General features: G+C 41.8%; 1 protein-coding gene across 1 annotated transcript in view; it reads right to left on the minus strand.

Annotated features, from left to right (window-relative positions):
* Positions 1-3156: 3156 nt before the first annotated feature.
* The window catches only part of ryr2a (ryanodine receptor 2a (cardiac)), a 684685-nt gene continuing 662248 nt past the window's right edge, over positions 3157-25593 (minus strand). Inside the window, exons 97-103 of the mRNA XM_048535805.2 lie at positions 24324-24470; positions 23771-23905; positions 22600-22756; positions 15769-15833; positions 14099-14199; positions 6356-6407; positions 3157-4242 (exon numbers count right to left, since the gene is read on the minus strand). Of these exons, the coding sequence (XP_048391762.2) occupies positions 4147-4242; positions 6356-6407; positions 14099-14199; positions 15769-15833; positions 22600-22756; positions 23771-23905; positions 24324-24470 (753 nt within the window). The 3' untranslated portion in view covers positions 3157-4146. The remainder of the gene's footprint in view (positions 4243-6355; positions 6408-14098; positions 14200-15768; positions 15834-22599; positions 22757-23770; positions 23906-24323; positions 24471-25593) is intronic.

Consider the following 25593-nt stretch of genomic DNA (forward strand, 5'->3'; position numbering starts at 1 on the left):
GGTGAACCTTGCCCATTGGCCCACCATCTCAGGAAAGTAAAAGTTGTGGATCTATTTCCTTCATTACTGCAGACATTTGTAACAGCAACGTCTCAATTTTCTGATCTGCACAGCCTGGAGATGAAGCATAATCTTAGAAAATCAGACATACGTTCCAAATGTGAAACCAGTATTCATTGTAGAGGTGCTCCATTCTCTCACTGGATTCACCATCTTATATACGGTGAATTCTGAATTTTATCTTTCCACTACTTATATTGTAAGTGTTGGAGTGTTGAAGGGCTGGGGGTTTCTCCAATTTGTGCTCAAACCCCGACCCATGGCTATCCATCTATTGAAATGATTAATAAGGTATTAATGGATGATTAGAAGCAGAAAATGTTTAAGGTCTCGCATCCTAGTCTATGATTTTCCCTCAGCAAACAAAGGCCATGAAAAGACTATACTGAACATTCACCTCCTTTTATTTTTAGTGAGATTCATTTCAAACTCTGGTTGCCCTGAGCATGCAGTGGTACACCATTAAGATGCTAGCTCCACTTACAGTAAATGTTTTAATTCTTTGCCAGTGTAAATTCAGGCAAAAGCCGTTTAATCAAATTTGAAATAGAACTAAGTATTTACTTTTCCGTTGGACTCAGTTTGTGGCAGTTATCTTGATTGTTAAAAATGAACATAGGCCAGACATTCAGTAGCTGTGTTTCTGCTCCATAGAAAGCAGTTTAATGCTTTAGAAATTCTTTTAACAATTGCACATGAATCATTTGAAACATAAAACCTGGACTTCCAGACAGTTTTACTTTTCAAGCAGTTCATTGGATAAAACATACAACTGCAATTTTTTCTAAAATATGTCTCATTTTAACAAGGAAATGGCAGAAACCATTTTACTGTTTGCTGTTGACAATTACAGGGTGAATATAGTCAAAGTCAGATTGATAATGTTGACAATTAGCAGTTTAAACTTATTGCACTGTTAAAGTAAAAGCAAGGAACCTCAGCATTTAATGCAGCAAGTGTAGATACTCCCAGCACTGCAAAAACGAACAAATGACTCTATGTTAGACGCTGTTCATGTGAGATTTACTGGGATATGATAATAAGGTAGTGAAATTTAGTACTGTACATGTTTAAAAGAGTTATGAGTTAATCGTTCAACACGTTTTATTTTACCTGGCTTCTCTGTTTTCTGTGATCTTCTGCTACAAAACTTTGGTTAAATCACGTGTGCTGAGGATTTTCACTCTGCAATTGGTTGAAATTTGAAGCAATTATCACCAATTCCAAAGTAAATATGTGGTGAGTTTGTGAAAATACCGCCCATATATTTTGCAAGAAATAATACATTTTCAATAATATGGGAACTTAGAATACTATGTGAGAATAGTGGCACTTCATTGCAATCAAGTTCAAGTGATTAAGTTTTTAAAGCCTTGTAACCTGCTCTTATTCAGATAGTATACAGTCCTGTTACATGTTAACAGAGATAAGAACAGAACATGCTGGAAGTCTGAAATAAAAACTTGAAATGCGAGAGAACACAACAGATCATTTAACACCTAAAAGAGAACAGAAAGGCGAATCATTTGGAATTCTTCATTAGAATTGTCGTGCTGTATCTGATGATGATCCATTCATCCAGTAGATAAGTTTCACCCATAACATGTTGAAAGGACCAATTACAATTAACATTGTGAAACAGTGGCTCAGTGGTTAGAACTGCTGCCTCACAGCACCAGGGATCTGGGGTTGATTCTTGCCTTGGGTGACTGACTGAGTGGAGTTTGCACATCCTCCCTCTGTCTGTGTGGGTTTCCCTCTGTCTGCTTGGTGCAGTTTAGGTGAATTGGCCATGCCAAATTGCTCATAGAGCCCAGGGATGTATAAATTAGGTGGGTTACAGGAGTAGGGGGATGGGTCTGGTCAGGATGCTCTTTGGAGGGTTGGTGTGGACTTGTTGGGCCAAAGGGCCTGTTTCCATTCTGTAAGGATTCTACTCACCTGCATGAGTAAAATCCAATAATCCTTCAGAGGGCTGAAGAAAAATTATATTGCAAGGGTAGCATCTTGCATATTTTCTGTTTGTCTCAATCAAATCTGTGAATCTAAAGGTCATCAAGTACAGTCGAGCCAAGTCCAGTAAAATATATTCTATGCCTTCACATCAGAGCCATAGTGGGTCACATATAATCCAACTCCGAAGAACCTCTCGAATCACGCTAATGATCTGGCAGCTCGTGGACTCAGATAGTAATGGTAAAGGAGGTAAAGCAAATAACAAGGTTCAAAGTAAATTAATTCTCTTTACGATTAAAGTTTTCTGAGGACTATAAAATTGTTACAAGCCATTAAAACATACAACCATGAAGTTAACACAAAACATAATGCAATAATTCACTGCTCTCATTATAATCTATTGCTAGTTATAACTCTCATGCTTTTAATCAGATGTCCTAGGAAAACACAGCATTGATTTAAACTTTGCTGGAATTAATTGGTGCAGACAATCTGTCCCCAAGCAGGAATGCAACTCTACTCTTGATCCCATTAAATGGCATCAGGCATTACATTATTATTTTATACATGTTATTTCTGTTAAGAATGATATTTCTGAGTTGAAGTTCTGCAATCAAAGGTGAATAGAAAAGACCTTTCAATTAACTTGAGCCAAAGGGCTTGGCGTAGACACAGGCAAGATGGCAGCTTCTTTTGAAGAATGTCTGCATGGCTGAAAACTTGCTATAGATATTTTGAATCACTCTGGTCAAACAATATCATGATGAACTTCTGGGATGTGAACTTCAAACTTCTGGCCTCGAGGTAGGGTACTGCTACTATGCCACAAAACGCCAAAGTCTCAGAATTCGGTCATCAGTGCAGGGCAATCGTTTGGAACAAAAATGCTTATAGGTGGTTGCATCTTGTGATTTCAGAAAATGCTCTTTCACACAGCTCGGCTGCAATATTTCACAGATAAAACACAAATCAAAACATTCGTTTAATCATGGTTTGAAACAAGCACCCCAAAATCTGGAATTAAAAATTCAAAATATGTCAGGTGTGAATTCAGATGTACTAGGTTTGGCGACATTTGTGCATGATCTGTTACTTTGGTTTGCAAAAACGTTACTTTAAACAAAAATGAAAAATACGTCCTTTTATTCTGAATGTTTTATTTCGAAAGATTTGCATTACAATTTAAAACAACTCAAATGAAGTATTCTACACTCAGTTACTTTACAATGGTGTTCGATGAAATCCCTGAATGGATATTGCTTCAGCTTCAGTCAGAAATGGGTGGGCAGTTATTCCTCAATCACCATATTTAATACAAGTGGCAGAAAAAATGCGAGGCAACAACCAAGTTCAAACACTGCATTCTTGGCTGATGAAACTGGTTCTGAATCTACAATCAAGTACACAACACTTGGTAACTACAGATTTATTAATAACTTTAAAACTAAAAAATAGTTGTTACATTGATCAGCTTGCCTTTTTAATTTTCTGTTTTGCTTGCATAATAAACATGCAATGAAATATCTTTATTTTCTTCTGAAAGAATCTTCTAGAGCAAAGATTCAGATCATTGCTGTATTGCATAAGAGCATTACCAAAATAAGGAAGAGCTAAATAACCAGAAACTAACATCTTAGCTTCATGTGAATGTCCTACACTCCTCCTGAGACACGCAGCAGTCAGACAGAAGCATGTACATCAAAAGTTTGATTTACAGTGTGACACGGTCATGCACACAACTCCTTGCATAGCTCAACCCACATATAGTAAGGCACTATTTCCTCATCACAGCCCAGTGTCCATAAGCAGATTGCTCTGCACATCAAAAAGTATATACCGTTGCCGATGAAGAAATACATAAATGTATAGGATGAGAGCAATTTATCATCTTTCATGTATGTGCTCACAAAATGAAGGAAATGTCTTAAAACATCTCTGCACACAGTTTGAAATCAATTTTTTTCTCTACATCAATTTGAAAGCAGATGCACTGACAGAGCAGACTCAGTGGGCTAATAGCTTCGGTGTTTCAAGTGCACACTGATCAGGTTATATACATATAAGGGTTTGAAAGCATTCGAAGAAGAAAGCTGTAGTGGTTCAAAGTCTATGGATTAGCTTAGTCCCTGCTCAGTTGAGCTGGTCCTCATACTGCTTACGGAAGCAATCTCCGGCAGGGAAGAATTCCCAGCAACGTTCCTGATACATTTTCCACACGTAGGATTCCTGTCAGATAAACAATATTGTGTTATATGGGCCAGTGCATGGCAGAGACTTTGCAAGGGTTCAGAAAAGATTTACAAGGACGTTGCTGTGATTGGCGGGTTTGAAGGAGAGGCTGAATATGCTGGGGCTGTATTCCCTGGACTGTTGGGCCTGAGGGGTGATTTTATAGAGGTTTATAAAATCATGAGGGCAAGGATAGGGCGAATAGCCAAGGTGTCAAGGGTGGGGGAGTCCAAAACTAGATGGCATAGTTTTAAGGTGAGAAAGGAAAACTTTAAACGGAACCTGAGGAGCAACCTTTTCACACAGAGGGTGGTGTATGTAGGGAATGAGCTGCCAGAGGAAGTGGTGTAGGCTGGTACATTTAAAAGGCACCTGGATGGGTACATGAATAGGAAAGGTTTACAGGGAAATACTGGCAAATAGGGCTAGATTAATTTAGGATATCAAGTTGGGCCGAAGGATCTGTTTCTATCCTGTTCATCTCTATGGCTCTATGACGCTCAATGGACTGCGAGCAATATGTCAAGTCTCCTGCAGAGGTGGAGGTACAATGATAATGACACCATGCCTATTAATCAAGAACCCCTGGTCAGTGTCGTGGTGTGGGGGTGGGGGGAACATGGGTTTTAATTCCAACTGTAGCAGATGGTGAAATTTGAATTCAATAAAAATGTGGAATAGAGGGCTACCCTAATAGTGATTAATTTGTGAACCCGATGGATTTTTAAGGTTAATATCCCTTATGAAAGGGAACTGCTGTCCTGACCTCACCTATATATGACTCCAGATTCACTTGACTCTCAACTGCCTGCTGAGCAATAAACATTGGCCTAACCAGCAATGGATGACTTTTTGTCAAAAAGAAAAGTGCTTACTCAGAAAATTAGAAAGAAATTTCAAGTCACACAAAGTACAACAGGGCCATGGAGTAGACAAATGGAGAATTGCTCAATGTATGAGAGTAGATGCTGTAAATACTGGCTTCTCTGTGTATCAGTCTTTTAATGCACAAAAGGATGAGTAATTCATAGATGTTTCTCCCCTGACCCAGCCAAGCAATGAAGAGAATGGCCTAAATTTTACTGCAGGTGTCGGGACCCTGTTGTGGCGGTAAAAAAGCAGGTCACAAAGTCTGACTTGATGGCAGTAGGATGGGTTTGGCAATTTTAACACAGGCAGCTTCCCACATAGTCCCCTGCAGACCCACGACCAATTAGTGATGGCTGGCAGGCTCCTGAGGTTACTGGTCTGATCAGAGAACCTGCAGCACTGAAGCCGCACCAGTCCCATCGAGAGCAGGACAAGAGAAGTAGAAACATTTTTCTTTAAATATCACAGGGCTGAGGGCTCGAAGGGAAACCCCAACCCGACTGCTGCGCCATTGAGTACAGCTTTTCTCCCAGTCATCTGAAAGAAGGCTGCCCCTTTGTTTAGCTGTGAGCCTCACAGTGCCACTGGTTGGGGTGGCTTGTCATGCCAACAGCACTGCCAAAAAATGACCTCTAATCAGACCTTTCATCACATCAATCTGCTTCCCAGCTCCGTAGAACAGGCAGATTCTACCCTTCAAATCTCATCACTGAAACACTTCTCAGTTTGCAATAGGATCAAATTTACAGGGAGAAGGTAGGGGAATGGGCTCGAGAACAAATCAACCATGATTGAATGGCAGAGCAGACTTGATGGGCTGAATCAATTACTTCTTCTCAGATATGTTATGATCTTAAAGGCAAACTGGGGAGGGAATCTGGCATGGCTTCCTGGAATGCAATTGCTTGGGGAATTGGTAAAATGCTGGCCTAAATCTCTGCTTTCTTGTTGGTTGGCCTCATTCTAATCTTGACTGAGAATCATGAAGTTTCATAACTGGCCACTTGCTGATGTGCAATGTGAAATCCAGCAAGGACTTGACAATCTTTGGTAGCTGTGAAGGAAAAGATGAACTGTAACAGAAAAGCTAGACTGTATGTGAAAACAATGGCCATCTGTGTATGTCTTGAGCGCAGAACCTTTCCTCCTAATTAATGCGAACAGCTCATAAACATCCTGAAGTGTTGTAGCATTAGTCCAATCCTCTTCACTCACCGATTAGAAAGTGAAGGAGCCTTACCTGGCCGGTGTGTTCTGTTTCATCTTTGTTAATTAGATACATCAAGAAAAACCTGTAGGAATAAAGACATATGTTGGTAACATCTAAAGAGACATTGTAAGTGCTGATCTAAAACTGATTCCTGTGCAAATTCCATGTCATTCAATGGAACACATCCTTATGCCATTGAAAACCTACGCACTGGTCATGATAGCATTCAATATGCTGTCATTGAAATCCTCCTAAAATCGACTACAATTTCTATTTTGTAGGTTCAGATAATGATTTTCTCCACGACTCACCTTTGCGTAATGACGGTCTGCTTGAATCAAGGATTTGGCGGTTTGCAACAAGTGACTAGATATTTTCCCCTCAAATTACTAACCCTTACATGTCCGGACGTACCAGAAACTGGTCAAACCTCTCAGAAGGCCCAACGCGCTGTCAATGCTGTAACTGTGCCGCAAGTGTGTGATCGACTTTGGTGAAAATATATGGTGGATAATTAGTGTTTGGAACCCTTTGAAAAAGTTCCCAGCTCTGAATTTGAGTCAGGGACTTCCAGAGAATTCCAACATGCCTTACTAGTTACCCATCAGAAGATAGAGGGATTAGAAAGCTGATCCAGATAACTATACTCCTGACACCCCCACGACACCACCCCAATACCCATTACTCACACTGATCACCTCACCATTACTATCCAGTATGCTGACTCTTGACTAATCTTACCCTCTCACCCATTCACCTGCCATCTGTATCTCAGGAAAAATTAGTGGAATTTAAACATGTTCTAACTCCTGGTTGACCATACTACTGAGTCCCAACCACTCACACGAAACTCCGTCTCCTGGAAACCTGGCCTGCCAACTCACTCTGACAGCTGAAAAGCACTCACATTACACTCCCCTCCAATTAAAAAAAACTTGATCTTACCTTCTCCAACTCCTGACTATTCCCACAAACACTCCAATCCAACTACCGACTGCAGCCCCCAACACTTGACCCCTCCACCCTTTCATCCACTTAACCTGCTGTCTGCACCCAACCTCTCAGGTTATGCCCTCGTTCACCATTCTGGGATTCTACACTCTCCCCACTTGGTACCCGACCCACTCACTCACCGACCAGGAGGCCTAACCCCTTAACCATCCAGATACCACTCTATTCCTTCACCTAGTTACTTTACTCACCTTAAGCCCAGAATACAACAGCCACTGCTGTAAAATGGGACAGAGAGTCACAGACTCATATAACATGGAAACAGACCCTTCGGTCCAACTTGGCCACAGTGGCCAGATATCCCAACTTGATGTAGTCCCATTTGTCAGTATTTAGCTCCATATTCCTCGAACCCGTTCCTATTCATATCCCAATCCAGATGCCCTTTAAATGTTATAACTGTACCCACTTCTATCACTTCTTCTGGCAGCTCATTCCATACAGGCACCACCCTTTGTGTGAAAAAGTTACCCCTCAGGTCCTTTTTAAATCTTTCCCCTCTCATCTTAAACCTACACTCTCTAGTTTTAGACTCCCTCCCCCCCCCACTCTAGGAAATAACCCTTGTCTATTCACCCTATCTATGCCCTCCGTGATTTAATAAACCTCTATATGACTTGGCCTGTGCTGTGCAGGAAGACTTTCTGAAGAAATTTCTTGAGATGCCTGAGTGGAATGTTCAAACCAGAAGTGAAGGGAGTGGAGTAGGGTAAAGGAGTGAAGTGACAGTCTGCTGTCTCTGCCACTCCTCTGAAGATTCAGCCTCATGTTTCCTTTTCTTAAAAAAAATTTTAAAAAATCCTTCATCTAAAAACAAAACATTGATAGTTTTGATTATCACAATTTACTCTTTAAGTCCTAATGAGAAATGTGTTCTTTAGTATAGCCATGTGGGACCAGTGTATTGGGATCATTGCATGCGACAGCACAAATTGCTAGGATACATTTCAACCAATATCCATGATTCCTAACATTAGCGATACGCTGAACACAGCCCTTTAGTTACCAAATCTCACACTGCTTTTTCAAAGGGAACAGGTTAAGCTCAATTGATGTACTTTTATGTACAGCCTAACAATAGACAGTCAGGAGCAGGATGGTCACAAGTCACCTTATGAGAAAGGGGAACGATACAGGGCCCTTCGAGATGGACCAAGGCAGAAAAGAGAAAGTGCACAACAAATCACCAAGTAAAACACATTATTGAATCCCTAGCTGTGCTGAAGAATATCTAGGGGGGAAAAGTGAGCATTTAATAGGCAGTTGAATCACACACTACACGGAATTATATAAGACACTTCATGCTACATGTTCAATGACACTAGCAACTCAACCTGCATGAATTCCACCTGATCCAGATCAATAAAATGAAACAATGCCTGATTTTCTACTGTTGGTTGTGGCCAGCTACAGTAACACAGTATGCACTACAGATTCAGACTGCCTCAATGTAATACTGCCATGCAACCAATTCCATTTGTTAGCCAAGATAGGTAAGCTAAAATCCCCATCTCCCAAATTAATACACTGTCTAGAAAATTGTGAACGTTTCAGCATGGTTACTTCTGAGGATTGAGGAGTAACCAGACTGAAACATTCAAAATTCTTAGGGAGCTTGAAAGGGTGGATATGGAAAGGTTGCATCCCATTGTGGGACAGTCTAGGACAAGGGGGCATAAGCTCAGTTTAAGAGGTCATACATTTACAGACAGAGATGAGAAGAAATTCCTTCTCTCCAAGGGTAAAATTCTTTACTGTAGATAGCTGTAGAGGCTGGTCATTAACTACCTTTGAGATTGAGGAAGGCTGATGTTTAACCAGTAAGAGAATCAAGAGTTAGGGAGAAAAGGCAGGGAAGTGGACTTGAGGATTATCAAATCAGCCACGATCTTATTGAAGGATGGAGCAGACTTGATTGGCTGAATGGCCTACTTCTATGCCTGCATCTAATGGACTTATTAAGTGATGGTGTTAAAGTTAAGTGGTGTTAAAATAATTCAAAAAACCACTTGCCTGTTTTCACCAGACACAGCAAAGAACATAATTTGAAGCAAATGAGTAAACTAAACTGGTTGTAGTTTTCTTGCTATGCTGTAAATGGATGTACGTCTCAAACTTCTACTTCAAAGCAGGTTTAAACCATCTCAAATAATGTTGTAAAGTGCTGCTCATACTCTGTTCATTGTCTCCATGGAATCTTGCAGTACTTATTAAAAATGCTGCTTAACTAGTTACCACTGCTGGCCAAGACTATTCCACTGTGTTACTATAGCTCTAATGATGGTGGTAAATTAGGATTTCATTATCCAGGCTTCACTCAGAATTGAAAACATAGGTACGTTTTGTGTTTTATGTGGTTTTTATAATAATGTTATAAATCTATGGTTCTCAGGTTCCCGAGATTTTTTTATGGGACTGGGCATAGCGATGCCATCCCAAATGTCTACAGGACAGTTTAGTGCATTAGTGAATTAGATGTTGGTTCATAGAAACACAGGAGCCACTTGGCCCTGTTTTGCTATTCAACAGAATCATGCTGTAGCTATTTACCCTAAGAACCATATCTAACTCCTTCTTGACAATGTTCTGTCAGCTTTCTGTGGCCTCCATAGTCATCATTAGGTTACCTTTGTATTGCAGATTTTTATTGCATTTAAATGTCACCTTCTGCCGTTCTGGTATTTGAATGCATGTCCCCAGCCTAGGGTTACAGATTACTGGTGTAGTGACATTACACCATGCCACCATTTCCCTCAAGAGCTCTGCTTGCCAGAAACAATGCTTGAGGCTGGTGTTGATTTTGGGCTGAAACGGCAAGAGAGTACCACTGTCTACCAAGAGTGATGTAGGCACTTTAGGATGTGGAGCAATGGATAGGGTTTAACATGGTGGCAGCGGTCCTGGAATGTGATGTTGGGATCTGGCATGTCTGAGAAAGGGATTCTGGGGCAGCAGAAACCCTGGGAAAGTTGGAGGCACTTAGTGTGAGAATTCTTGAACAATGCAACATGAGAGGAAGTCACTGGGTGCAAAGGAATGGGGATGAAAGGTCAGGAGTGGCAGAAAATAGTGGAAGGGAGTAACAAGGGGATACAGGGTATAGGCATTCGGGATGGGTTCAGATGAGATGGTTGGAAGGATCACAGAGGTGAAAGAAATGCTAGCAGGATTAGCAGCAAAGCTAGTTTAAATATTTTTATCACATTAAGCTGGAAAATCCTGCATTATCACTTGGAAAGGCAATTTGATTCATGACAGTCAGCATGGATTTGTGAGGGGGGTAGATCATGCCTCACAAAACTTACTGAATTCTTTGAAGGGGTGACCAAACATGTGGGTGAAGGTAGAGCAGTGGATGTGGTATATATGGATTTAAGTAAGGCGTTTGATAAGGTTCCTCATGGTAGGCTCATGCAGAAGGTAAGGAGGCATGGGACAGGGGAAAATGTGGCAGATTGGATTCAGAATTGGCTGACGCTTAGAAGACAAAGGGTGGTAAATAAAGATGGAAAATATTCAACATGGTGCTCAGTTACCAGTGGTGTACCACAAGAATCTGTTCTGGGTCCTCTTCTATTTGTGATTGCTGTAAATGATTTGGATGAAGGAGTGGAAGGGCGGATTAGTAAGTTCGTGGACGATAAGAAGGTGGGTTGCATTGTGGACAGTGCTGAGGGCTATTCTAGGTTACAAACGGACATTGATAGGATGCAAAGCTGGGCTGAGAAGTGGCAGATGGAGTTTAACCCTGAAAAGTATAAGGTGATTCAGCTTGGAAGGACAAACTTGAAAGCAGAATACAGGGTTAAGGGCAAGATTCTTGGCAGTGTGGAGGAGCAGAGGGATCTTGGGGTTCATGTCCACAGTTCCCTGAAAGCTGCCACCCAGGTGAATAGAGTTGTTAAGAAGCTGTATGGTGTGTTAGTTTTCATTAATAGAGGGATCGAGTTCAAGAGCCATGAAGTTATGCTCCAGCTATACAAAACCCTGGTTTACCACTTCTGGAGTATTGTATCCAGTTGTGGTCACCTCAATAGAGGAAAGATGCAGAAGCATCGGAAAAGGTGCAGAGGAGATTTACCAGGATGTTGCTTGGAATGGAGGGAAGGTCTTACAAGGAAAGTTTGAGAGAGCTAGGGCTTCACTCTTTAGAGCAACGAACGATGAGAGGTGACTTGACAGAGGTGTATAAAATGATCAGAGGTATAGATAGAGTAGGCTGCCACAGACATTTTCCTCGGGTGGAGGCAGCTTTTACGTGGAGACATAGTTTGAAAATGAATGAAGGTAGATATAGGGGACATGTCAGAGGTAGATTCTTTACTCAGAGAGTAGTGAGGGTATGGAATGCATTGCCCAAGAGGGTACTGGAGTCGGCCTCATTAGGGGCATTTAAGCGGCTATTAGATAGGCATATGGATGATAATACAAGGTCAGGGTGGTGGTTGGATTAGACCTTCGGATTAGGGTAAAAGTTTGGCACAACATCATGGGTCGAAGGGCCTGTACTGTGCTGTGCTGTTCTATGATCTATTACCTAACTTGTATAAATCCTGTTTTCTATTTAAATACTAATGAGATTCCCAACTGATATTGAATTCATTTGAGGAATCTGACTCTAAGTGAGAAAAAGCCTGGCTTGTTGAAATAACTATATAACTGGTTTTAAATCGATCAAGCTCTTACAGCTTTAAATGATTTTGAAAGGAGTCTTTTGCCTTTCCATTCTTTGCTGAAGAATTAGTTCACCTTATAGTGCAAGGGCAAAAGGGAAAAAGAGGTGTGTTCCTTTTCGTCCAACATTCTCCCTGTTGTCTCCTATTCTCCCGGCCTTGCCTTTATTCTTCTCTCCATCTTTCTGTTTGTCTTCTCCTTGTTCTTTGCCTCATAGTTTTCACATATTTTCTCTCATTGCCATTTCTATTTCTGTTCAGTATTCTGTTGTACCTCTTGTATTTAAATTGCTCAGTCTTTTCAGGAACTATAATCAGAACCGCTCTCTCTTCCTCTATGTGCATTACCGTATCCAGAACACGGAAATATTACTGTCAAATGCAATATAAGATGCCTTATAGACAGAAGAAGAATTCGAATCGAGGAATTTTTGAGACAGAGAAAATCTGACTGATTTTAAGTTCTGTTGTTTTAACTTATTTTTTTTCTTGGGGAAAATGTCACTCATGAAGATGAGTGAAATCCTTGTTAAATGGCTTTGTCACTCAGTTTATTTATGACTCCGAAATCAGAGAGCTTGCTCCAAATCAAAAATGATTAATCATTTCAATAATATTGATTCAGCCTTGGAAATTCCTTTATTATGGCCTCTTGCTATTCATCTGAATATTATGATGTCGCAATGAAATATCAAGAGGTTCTTGCACCGAGGGGTAGCACGGTCGCTTGGTGGTTAGCACTGCTGCCTCATAGTATCAGGAACCTGGGTTCAATTCCACCCTCGGGTGGCTGTCTGTGTGGAGTTTGCACATTCTCCTCATGTCAGCCTGGGTTTCCTCCAGGTGCACCAGTTTCCTCCCACAGTCCCAAGATGTGCAGGATAGGTGAATTGGCCATGCTAAATTGCCCTTAGTGTTCAGGGATGTGTAGATTAGGTGTGTTTGTAGGGGAATGGGTCTGGATGGTATGCTCTGTGGGTCAGTGTGGACTTGTTGGGCTGAAGAGCCTGTTTCCACACTGTAGGGATTCTATGATTCAATGCTTGGGCTGTGGCATTTCAGGAATACAAGTGCACAATATTGAAGATACTGGAGATCTGAAATAATTACAGAAAATATTGGAAATACTCAACAGGTCAGGCAGCAACTGTAGAGAGAAATAGGGTTTACATTTCAGTTTCATGGTGACCCTTCAACAGAATGAGGAGTGACGTGGGATGAAGCACTCCTACTCCTCTTAGCCTGCAAGCAGTGCTTTAAAAAAGCTCACCTTCTCCCTGAGCCCTGCCCTCGCAACTGTTGAGTTTCACAAGACTTGAGAAACCACACTGCCCACTGTAAAATCCACAAAGCGGGTTATTTCACAGGTAGCCAACCTCAGTAATATCTTCAAATGTAAACCTGCATCCTGGAATTAGGTATGCTTCCCAGTCTCTTATTCTGCTGTTGTAAAAGTCAGAAGTGGATGGACAGGAGGTGAGTGATTGTCAGGATTTTTAAAATGATAATATCAGACCTGACCCCAAGCCTAATCACTTACAGTCCACTCAATGTTTCAAGTGTTGATGTCAAATCATGGAGTAGTGCTAGCACTACGAAAATCACCACTCTAACACTTTACACAATCTATCTTTGGATTATAAGTTACCTAGAAGCTTCATGCACCAAGAAGCCTCATACTTGCACGCCAAAAATGGCAATTGAATGAGCTGAACTAGATCACTTGTCTAATAGCCTTATGTGTTTATTTAATACTTTAAATCATATCTCAGCTCAAACATTCATTTGCAAGTTGACAGCTACACAAACTTCTTTTCAAATTTTACTGCCTCCATCTGTAGGTTCGACAGCAATTCCTGAAGCTCAGCAATGCAAATGGCTTCTATCCATAAAAGGATGTGCTGTGAAGCTCAACATTAGACAGAATTGTTTTCCTTGGCAGGTTTCAGTCCTGTTTTATATATTAAAAAATAACATCACTGACGAGAGCTGTTTATTTTCTTTTCTCTTCTGGTGGCCATGTAGCTGATTAAAAAATCCATGCATGCTGCTCTGGTGTGATTGAGTAGCAGAAAATGTAAGTACTCACAGGTAATTTGCCAAATTATGCTCCTGTAGCGTGTGAGTCTCAAAGCCGTGAGGGACTGTGTCGAAGTAGTCATTGCCAATCCCACAGATGAAGCACTTGGTCTGAAAGGAACAAGATTTTAAAATAAAAGAAGATTGGCACTTCATCACACTATTGTCTGATGACCATAATCGGTTGAGGGGTAGGCTTGAGATCCAGGAGATGGGTCTGTGTGATTTGTCTATCTTTCAGCTCAATCGTTGCAAAGTATCTGAATGGTCATACTTCCCTTTCTCAGCTGTGGGAAACTATGATTGGGAATTTGAGATATTTGCATATCTGAAATTAACTTAATCTTACATTATTTATCCACGAAAGTGGGCTTGATGAATGTAATTCCCATGGAAGATTTTTTTCTTATTTTGCAGGATACATTTTCAGCATGGCATCCCTCAAAAGGGGGGGCTATTTACATTATGTTTTAAATGTGCTTGACTAATCTTTTAATTATAATAGAAATAGCATAACCTAAAATAAAACACAACCCCAGAAGTTACATTTTCAGCTCCTTGCCCAGCGTTATAGATCGTGCACTTGATTTAAGAATCAATAGAGATGAATGTTTAACAGTTTTGCCAATCTTGATTGACAACACCAATTTTACTGTCAATGGAAAGATGCAAATCTACATTTTTAAAATTCATTCACAAGATGAGGGCATCACTGGCCGGGCAGCATTTATTGCCCATGCCTGACTGCCCAGAGGGCAGTTAAGAGTCAACCACATTGCTGTGGGTCTGGAGTCACATGTAGGCCAGACCAGGTAAGGATGGCAGTTTCCTTCCCTAAAGGATATTAGTGAACCAGATGGGGTTTTCTGATAATTGACAATGGATTCACAGTCATCGTTAGATCCTTAATTCCAGATATTTATTGAATTCAAATCCCACCATCTGCTGTGGCGGGATTCAAACCTGGGTCTCCAGAATGTTGTCAGAGTCTCTGGATTAACAGTCCAGCGATAATAACTCTAGGCCATCGCCTCCTCTTATCACTCATGTGACAATAACCCCTTCGAAATTAGAAAAGAAGATTATTGCTATTGCTCTCAATTCAAGCAGAATCCCCACATTTTCAGGGCCATGCAATCATATAAGTTTCCAACACAGAGAGACAGACAGCTCATGGACCATTGCTTTCATGTCAACTCTCTGGTCTTTCAATGTATCCTTTGTTCAAGCAGTTCGTGTTCAGATTGTACCTTGCATGAAAAATAACCTTCTCACCTTCCCCCTCCTTGAGCTCCCTGTACAAATCCTAAAATCAGTTTGTTCAATGTTACTGATTTGCCACCAGGAAAATTAATCTTCCTCTGTTTACCTATGGTTAGCTAGTAGGCAACTACAAATATTTGTTGTGAAAGGCAAATAGCTTGAAGTGTACTTGTAAGGCCTGATGATTTTAATGGATGCAAAATTTAAAGCACATCACTGTGCAGTGGGGAATGAGACTTGCGTTACCTTAGAAAATAGGTCAACCTGACGTTCTGAGATTCAGACCCTGAATTTCACTGTAATGTTAGTGAAGATTGCAAGGACTGTGTGTTGACACAGTCCCAGTTGTCTTTTTCAGGAAAAGTGTGTTTTTCATTTTCCTCAAGTGTGTTATTCCGATATTGTTAAATCCCTTACCTCCATATCTTCTTTAACTTGCTCTTGCTGATCTCTTAGTTCACCAAAAGCATCAATAATTAGACCTGAACAGAAAACAGGAATTAGCTCATTTAATTAAGGAAAGCCTCAGAGGCAGCTCCTCCTGAAGTAAATTTTCACTTAAGCTGTAGCTGACAGTTGCAAAAAGGACAGTGAGGGTAGAAAAACTCACTCCTATGGCCAAGAGTCACTGAGCAAAGGAATACATAGAGCTATCCAGGCGAAATGAAAGCTCCTTGGGATACTGGCAATGATTATCCATGGTGAAGGAGTTAGAATAACATGCTTTAGTAAGCAAATCCATGCCAGCTTGTTTAACGCATCCATACACAACTGGTCAATTCATTTTACTAATATCTACCAAAAGACTCTCAACTAACTCCACAGAGGCTGGTCTCCCATCGACAAATCATACTTTATTTACACATGTACAATACTTGAAGCTGGTCCGGCTTCCTCAGAGCCAGCTCTCAAGAGTGAACAGAACCCCTGACACTCCTGTTTATATCTGTCAGCCAGGGCTCCCTGATTGAACCAGATTAATAGCCCCAATCAGGGAACTCATATTCTATGTGGTTCACCTGGCGGACCTTGCTCCACTCACTACATTCGTTCCCTTCTAAGTCTAGGGATGTAGGCCTGTTTTTTTTTGCTTGTAGCCTCTCCTGGGCCATTTTTGTACCTGGTCCGGTTCCTCTGGCTCAGCCCCTGATATGGGTGGTACGTACCAGGCTGTAACCCGCCTCTTCCACCCAGAGCGTCTCAGAAGAAATTCGTTCTCTTCTTCAGGCAGGAAAGGCATCGTGGCTGCGACATCCACCATGTCCAGCTCAGGCAGCGAGGTTTCTTTAACACAGATGGAGGAGGTGAACCCATGGCTTCCGACAGACTTTCTTGCTGTTCTGATGGGCCAAGTATGTTCCTGCCCTGTTTGCAAGTTTGCAGCTTTCATTTGGTCCACGTGCTTGTTCAGAACTGGCTCACCTACCTGAACTTGGTATGTCACAGGACCTGACCTCGTGTCTACCATGCCTCTTACCCTTGCAAGGCTATTTCCATGGTTTTGGAACCAAATTACATCCCCTGAAATAAAATGTCTCTCTTGCTTAGAGTAGTCTTGCGTTCGGCATTGGCATTTTGATGCTGTTTCACCCTCCCCTCACGTCCAGGAAGATCAGACTTAACCTCATGCAGTGTCTTCTCCCCATTAGAAACTCTACTGGAGCTATCCCCATAGTCGCAAAAGGGGTGGTCCTATAATCAAATAGGAACCAAGACTGTTTGGTACCTAGTGAAGCTGCAGTCTGATTTCTTAAGCATGCCTTCAAAGTTTGGACTGCACTTCCTGCCAGACCACTGGACAATGGATGGTATGGAGCTGTCCTTATATGTTGTACACCATTCAACTTGAGGAAATATTCAAATTCCCTGCTGATAAATAATGGACTGTTATCTGTGACCAACAATCAGTGGTGACTGAACTAGCTGCTTCTCATACAAGACCAGTAACCTTAATCTGTAAAGGTTCCCCAGTATAGGATTTCAGTCTAGCCAAGGTCTTCTGCAAGCATAAGGGCTGGAATCCAAAGTGAATAATGTTATAGACTGGTTCTGCAATCATTGATACATCCACGTCCGTGTCAGCCTCCATTAGAACTGGGTGACCACTGAACTAGATGTTTAATTTGATCGGTTTCGATTTGGATGTTGCTAAGCAATTTAAGTATTCCAAGCCAGATCCATGTGGGCTTTCCAGGGTGTGCACTCTTCTGGGTACAGGCCTACGAGTTTTCTTACTCAATTTAGGTCTAAGTGGGACCCTCTTGTTGTCTCAGGTCCACATACTGGCAGCAAACGCAAAAGTTTGCTGACCCGGATCCTGAAGAAAATTTTAATCATTTGGCTAAGGTTTGGCTTTGTTTTGGGGTTTTGCTGTGGGCCGACCCAGAGACTTTCTGTTCAGGATATGTCCTGAGTGAGGCTGTGCAATTGCCTTCACTCAAATGTTCTTACCCAAGCTCAGTCAGCCTGGTGAGGGTGTCCACTTTCAAGAGCGTACCCTGTAATGCATACGGTCTATTTGTCACATTTTCTAATCACAAATCCAGTTGTAGTGCCAGTTTGAAGTCCAAATGGGCTTTAGCTAGTAAGCACTTTTGCATGGTTACATTATTAATCCCACATACGAAATGGTCTCTCGGCATCTCATTGAGAGTTAAACCAAACTCACACGCCTCAGCCAGCTGTTTTAAAATCCCGACGTGAATTCCCCTCGTTCTTGAGCTGGCAAGTAAAACTGGTAGTGTCTCAGAATTGGAGGTGGCGTGGAGCCGTAATATTCCTTAACCAAATCCATCAACTCTTGAAAGGTTCTAGTATCTGATGCCTGAGGAAATGTTAGGCTCCCAATTGCTGAAAAAAGCTATGGGTTCACAAGCTGTCAGGAGAATTACTCATTGCTTTTCATCTGCCCGAATGTCATTTGCCCTGAAAATATAACATCTTCTTTCCACACTGTGGTCTGGTCTTTGACAGCAGGATTGAATGAGTCAAGTTTCCCAAATAATGGCCTGATGCCAGAAATGATCCCAACTCAAAGATGGCTGTTGCGAGCGAATTTATTCAGGAGTGTATTTTTTCCTCATCGCCACTGCCCTTGTTATGATCACTAGAGACTTGGCAGCATGAAAGATACATGCAGAGCCTGTGATGCTGCTGATCTAGAAAGAACAAGTGATGACTTCCTTTGTGAAGTGGGAATTGTCTGCAGAGTTCTCCGCCTGACTATTATTCTGTTGTGGCTGTACAAATGGGTAACTGTTGTGCATGTCTAGTGGTGCCTGATGAGCTCAATATTTCTCTGTTGTTCCTCTAGGTCTTTCAAAAAGGTCATTCCCATTGCACTATTTCAAATATTGGCAGAGAAGTCTTAAATAGCTCAAAGATAATTATCAACCACTTTGCAACAGCAGAACACCGTTCCATTGAAAGTCAAAACTAAACTGTTGCTAACAATATTAATCCTGGATCCCTGCACCACCTGTTGCCATCTCAAACCACCTTGAACAGTTGCTTTATACAGATGCAAATAAGAAACAGCAGAATGAGACATGGGTCATCTAAAACAGGACATTTGCTTTAATTGGCACCTACTTTAAAAGATCCCACCTAAGGACAGACAAGCGGCTTTAGCTGAATGGGCAGCAAAAACTGAAACAGGTACCTGAAACTGTCCAAAAATGTGCAGGTTGTGTGGATTGTCCATGCTCAATTGCCCATAGTGTCCAGGGATGTACAGGCTAGGTGGATTAGCCTTGGGAGATACAGGGTTACAGGGACAGGGAGGGTGTGGTCGGAGGAGTGGGTCTGTGTGGGATGCTTTTTGGAGGGTCGGTGTGGACTCAATGAGTTGTGTGGCCTGCTTCCACACTGTAGAGATTCTGTGGTACCTCAGTAGATGTATCTGCAATGATAATCCAGGCCTCTGAGTGAAATACAGCTGGAGCATTTGTAGAGTAGTATGCGCATGAAGTGAAGAGGATGCTTGGTCCGAAATGAGCATTTGACTGCCAAAAGCTTTTAAACGGCTAATAGTCTGGTCTGGGTTCGCGCTCCTTCCTGAGATAGGCCTGGCAGCTGGGATCTTGGTAAAATGCTGAAGTAGGTGACATCTGGCAGGGTGTTGTCCTGCCATCATGGCATTTTACCAGTTGTGGAGAAATTGGAGGACGGCCCTCCTGTCCAGAGACTAACTGAGCCTCGTAATTGGGCAATTAAGGGCCTCTTCTTGCCAACACTGGCATTTTAGTTGTGGCAGCTGTGTCTTTTGCCACATTGTAAAGCCCTGCAGCTTGCCAGCTGTGTGGGACAAGGCCTATTTAATTGGACACACTGAATGCTTGTACAGTAAAAAGTACAGAAAACGCAAACAAAGCCGTTTGCAACTCCTCAGTCCACCTCTGCCCTCACCAAATAATCCTTCATTCCTCAACAGGGACTGCATCATTAACTTTGGCAACCTCAGATATCACTTCCTGGTCGTGAAGGAGGTTTCCACTGCTTTGCCTAATCAGCTGGCTGCAGTCTTAGCACTGACTGCTGGTCCTGATGGTACTCCTGATACGGAAGAGCTGCCAGCTATTTGATTGGCAGACATCCAAGGGTCGGCAGCCCCAAAAAGCTGCTGGAAAAACAGAAGAGGCAGCCGTAGGGTCCTACAAATGGCTAAGGCAGTGTTGCTCCAGATCCTCATCAGGAAACCCACCGCTCTGGCAAAATTTTAGTCATAATCACACCAGCCAAGTTTGCTGCATGGTTATTGCACAAGTCATTGAAAGAATATTATCGTTGCCATACCAAAGGTTCTGGAGTTTCACATCCTAGTATATTCTGTAAGTGCATTACTTCCAGACTTAGTTTCAAGAATTGTATTAAGTACATAAGAACATAAGAAAGCAGCAGCAGCTGGCCATATGGCCAATCAAGCCTGCTCCTCTGTTCAATAAGTCTATGGTTGATCTGTTTGTGGACTCAACTTCACTTACTCACCCACTCACCATAACCCTTAATTCCCACCGCCATCCAGGAACTGCCCAGCTACGTCCAGGACACCACCCATGCCCTCTACCTTCTCCAAGACTTCCAATTTCCTGGCCCCCAACACCTCATCCTCACCATGAACATCCAATCCCATACCCATGTATCCCCCAGCCAAACGGCCTAAAAGCCCTCTGCTTCTTCCTCTTCCGCAGGCCCAACCAGTCCCCCTCCACTGACACGTTTTACAGAACTTGTCCTTACCCTGAACAACTTCTCCTTTAACTTCTCCCATTTCCTACAGGCTAAGGGGGTGGCTACAAGAATGCGATCCCCTACTCCCAATTCCTCTGCCTCCACCACATCTGCTCCTAAGATGGGGCGTTTCACTGCCGTATGACCCAGACATCCTCCTATTTTAAGGCTCACAACATCCACGCCCTCCAGTGATTAAAAATGCCCTCAAATGCATCTCTTGCATTTCCCGCTCCTCTGCCCTTAAATCTCCTCCCTCCAACAAAAATAAAGACAGAATCCCCCTTGTCCTCATATATCACCACACCAATCTCCACATCCAATGTATCATTCTCTGCCACATCCCCACCAACAACCCGACCGCACAACCGAAGAGATATTTCCCTCCCCACCCTTATCTGTCTTCCATGGGGACCACTCTCTCAGTGACTCCCTCTTCTACTCCACACTCCCCACTAACCTCACCACTCTTGGCACCTTTCCTGCAACTGCAGGAAGTGCTATATCTGCCCTATACCTCCCGCCTCACCTGCATTTAAGGCCCAAAACAAACCTTCCATATCAGACAGGGATTCACCTGTAAAACCACCAACTTGGTCTACTCTATCCGCTGTTCCGGATGTGGCCTCCTCTGCATCAGTAAGACCAAGCATTGACTTAGAGATTGTTTTGTACAGCATCTGCACTCTGTACATGACAAACGACAACACCTTCCAGTCTCTAACCATGTTAATTCCACCTCCCACTCCCTGGGTGACATGTCCATCTGGGCCTCATCCAGTCCCACAACACCTCATATTCCGCCTCGGGAGCCTACAACCCAACGGCCTAAACATGGAATCCACCAGTTTTCAAATCTCCCCAAAACCGGCCTCATGCCACGTCCAACCCTCCCTCTCATCCCTGGCTCCTTTAACTGACACAACTTGTCCACTGTCTCTCCCACCTATCCGCCCCACCCATCCCACTGACAAATTCCCACCACTCCCTACCTACATTCACCCATCACCATCCCACCTACCTTCCGTCTCCCCTTTTCTGAAGAAGGGTCCTGACCTGAAACATCAACTTTCCTGCTCCTCTAATGCTGCCTGGCCTGCTGTGTTCATCCAGCTCCATACTATGTTGCCTCTGACTCTAGCATCTGCAGTTCTTGCTATCGTTGGCTATTTTTTCCTTCCCTTTTGTCCAATGGTGCTTAAAACCAATCATAATGGTTTAATTTCCATGTCAGGTAAAGTTAGCCAACATGCAGAAACCACGGATTCGACCTGGGTCCATCTGGTCGATGCTGTCCAATACGATACTAAAAATACCTACTCCCTGTTTCTCACAATAGTTAGTACAAAGTACTACTGATGCTGGAAATCTGAAACGATCTCAGAAATTGATGGAAAACTCAGCAGGTCCTGGATCAGCAGTGGAGAGACCAGAATTAACAATTCAATTCAGAACTGAAGAAGAGTCATACCAGCCTCAAAACATCAACTCTATGTATCTCTCCACAGATACTGCCAGACCTGCTGAGTTTCTCCAAGACTCCTTGCAATCTTTCATAGCATATAATGAATATTATACCATGGTGACTGTAAACATGGGAGCACAGCTGAAATGTACGAAATGTTCGTAACTCTGTAGAATTTTAAAAGGTTAGAATAACTAGAGTGCCCTAAATGCATGTAAAGACTATCTTTCTTTTTTTCAATATTACTTAATGGCCAATTAGGATAGATAGCAGCATTCGCTATTGACCAGCCACTGCTTTCTTTTTCATTGCTCATGCATTGTGTAGTTGGGATATTTGTTGATTTTGGTCTGAAGAAGTATTTCACTCATATCACTTAGGTTTCCTCCAGCGCAGTTTTAAAAATCACCACCTGATGCATGTTCTACCAGTGTATCGCTTATAGAAATCCATCTGCACTCACAAAATTACTCGTGGAGAATATGGCAAAAGAACATCATAATAATACAATCACCACAATCAGCTGCAAAATGTGCTTCCAAATATTCCCGCACCTTGAATGATGGCCAACAGGATAACGATTACAAAGAAGAAGAAGGTGATATCAAAGATAATTCGATAGATTTCGTATTCATCCCCAGCTGGGTCTTCGATCTCATCACCGATACCTCCACCAGCACGGACACCGACGTACATGTGAAACATGTAACACTGTTTTAAACAAAAAGAATGTGACAATATCAGATGACCATGCATCTGTCACATGGATTGAGTTCTCCAAACACTTTTGTCCTTCATTTGTACTTCAAACTAACAAACCGACAAATCACTTTAATTGAAAGCCTGACATAAAATTCACTTAATCCAAAAATCAATACTCCCGTGCCCATGTTAAAAATTTTGCAAGCTTCTTATGTTCATCTAATTGAATTGTGAACCGCTGCCTAAGAAGAAAATCCTGTTGTCAACTCATCGTTGTTGACTGATGCACCCTGAAATGTTCTTGTGGTTTAGAGAAACCAACCAGTCCAGCTCTGAAAGTGAACCTTCACAGGGCTTGTTACATTGTCTCACTGCAGCTTCAGCAGAAGATCCTTGCAAAGCCCAAAGAAAGAGCTTAAACCAAAAGAGCCCACATATTATATGCGCTGTTTAAACATTGTTGGAGTAAAGGATATGTTAAGAAAATGCAACAGCAAATCAAGTATCTGTTCACAGAAAGAAATCAAAACTTAAAAGGCAATTGGAAGTAGCATTTCATAGAGGAGAAGGAGCCTTAAAAATAAATATGAATATATTTACTAACACGTAGCTCCGTTGTAAAAGCTACACTGCCAGCAGAAAGTTGCATTAGCATTCATCTTTCATCCTTAAATATAATTTAGAATAACAAGGTGGATATTATGATCAACAGTGATGGTTAAAATGCATGAGACAGATTGTCAGCCCATTTAAAGAGGAATAGGTTGAGTTTATTAACGTTGACTAATGCCTTAAAGACTTCGCCATTGACAGTACATGCCAGGAAAACGTAAAAACGCTACTTGAGTTTCAATCCAATGGAAACCCTTGGACTGTGACCATGCAGGACATGTGTACTGGACTCACCAGCCCTTCAGGGCTATGTTTCTTTTCCAGCTTCACATCTATTATACACCTTAAAGGTGAAATCTTATTCAAATGAATCAGACTTGACAGGTTTTCACAAACAAGTACAGCACCTACCGTCAGCATATCATCACACTTCATGTCTGGTGTGTCTCCATCCTCACTTTTGTTGTAGAATTTGCGAAAGAAATTAAAAGCAACCACTGTGTACAGATACACCACAACGGCCAATAAGCCCACAGTTAATACCAGCTGCACAGACATAAAGTGGGAGAGAAGCGTCAGATCAACATGAAGTCATTAATAGCCATATATTTAATAAAACTGGAGATTTTAGTGGATGATTACCCATCCGTTTTATAAGAACAACTTGGGGTAATTTCCCAAAGACTTTCGGTCATTTAATGATTGCCTCTTGACCAATTCAGACAATGTTTGGTTTTCCCATTTCCTCTGGCCATAGTTCTCTTAATTTGCTGCATATTAAATGTATGTTTAAATGAGAACAAACAAGTCACTGTGCTTTGCATTTTAAATTTAAAAGTGTTGCAACAGTCAAGTTGATAGAAAACACATTCAATAATCCTCATATATATGTTATGCAGGGATTTTGCACCTGCTACTCGTTTGTGGATCCAACTTTATATTTAGAAAGCTCGCATCCCAGTACCTGTTTGCCATTATGTGTCACAGACGATAGGATGGTACGTAATGTTTTAAACCCCATTGCAATATCCAGCAAATGGGCAGCAAAGAAAAAGTTGTTATAATGTCCCAGCACTGACATGGTCATGTACCAGGCAAGGTACAAGAAGGACTGCAAGCAAAGAGAAACAAGCATTACTCTCAGAAAACATACAGAAATATATTATGTACATGAGGAAGACTTTTACTGAAAGCACACACATTGCACTGAGTTTGAAAATTAAAACAGAAAATGGACTGTTAAATAGCTGAGATAAGAACAAATACTAATGCTTCACCAAGAGACTATTCATCAGAATCAACTCCTTTTCTTTAAAGCTGAATGACTTGCTGTCCCATTCAAAACTTATTTCAAATTTGCAATGCTTTTCTTTTGTTTCTGTCTGAAGCAATATTTTGGTTTCAGATGCACAAAATGCAAGATTCCATGCTAGGGGCAATTTTCCGCTAGTACAGACAATTTAGAACACAAACAGAAAGTATTTGGTATCCAAATAAGATCATTAAATCACCACAGAGACCACTTCTCAACCCACGGTCCACTTAGGGTCTGTTAGCGTCACTTTATAGAGTCATTAAATATATTTGATTTCTGAAATTCTCCAAAGGATTGTTAGTATTCCTGAGGGCTCTGCTTGACTCCTATTGTAATGAAGGTATGAAACCAACCACAATAATTCATGGCTGTGGTGTTCCTGTATCAGAGTTCTCACCGTACCTCAATTAATGCAATGGATAACCTTCAACTGTAGGCAATCTTTGTAAAATCAACAAGTTTCAGTTACAATACCCGGTGAAGATAAATAATGTGTTTTATTAGTCAAGCTCAACAATAGATTCAGAGATGCATTTATGAGGAAAGTAAAGAAGCAAAAACAAATCCAGGTTGTCACTGTGGTTTTTTCCAAAACCATTCTGTGGTAAACACGTTTTGTTCAATCATTCACAGGATGTGGACACAGCAGCTAGACCAGTCTTTATTGCCCATCCCTGATTTCCCAGAGAGAAGTTAAGAGTTAACCACATTGCAGTGGGTCTGGAGTCACATGTAGGCCAGACCAGGTAAGGATGGCTGCGTCCTTCCCTAAAGGACGTTAGTGAACCAGGCGGTTTTTCTCCAATAACCAGCAGTAGTTTAATGGTCACCATTAAACTCTTAATGCCACTTTTTTTTCAACTGAATTCAAATTTCACAATCTGCTATGGTTGGACTTGAACCTGGGGCCCCAGAACCG

The sequence above is a fragment of the Stegostoma tigrinum genome, chromosome 9 (genome assembly GCF_030684315.1).
Source record: "Stegostoma tigrinum isolate sSteTig4 chromosome 9, sSteTig4.hap1, whole genome shotgun sequence".
NCBI lineage: Eukaryota > Metazoa > Chordata > Chondrichthyes > Orectolobiformes > Stegostomatidae > Stegostoma > Stegostoma tigrinum.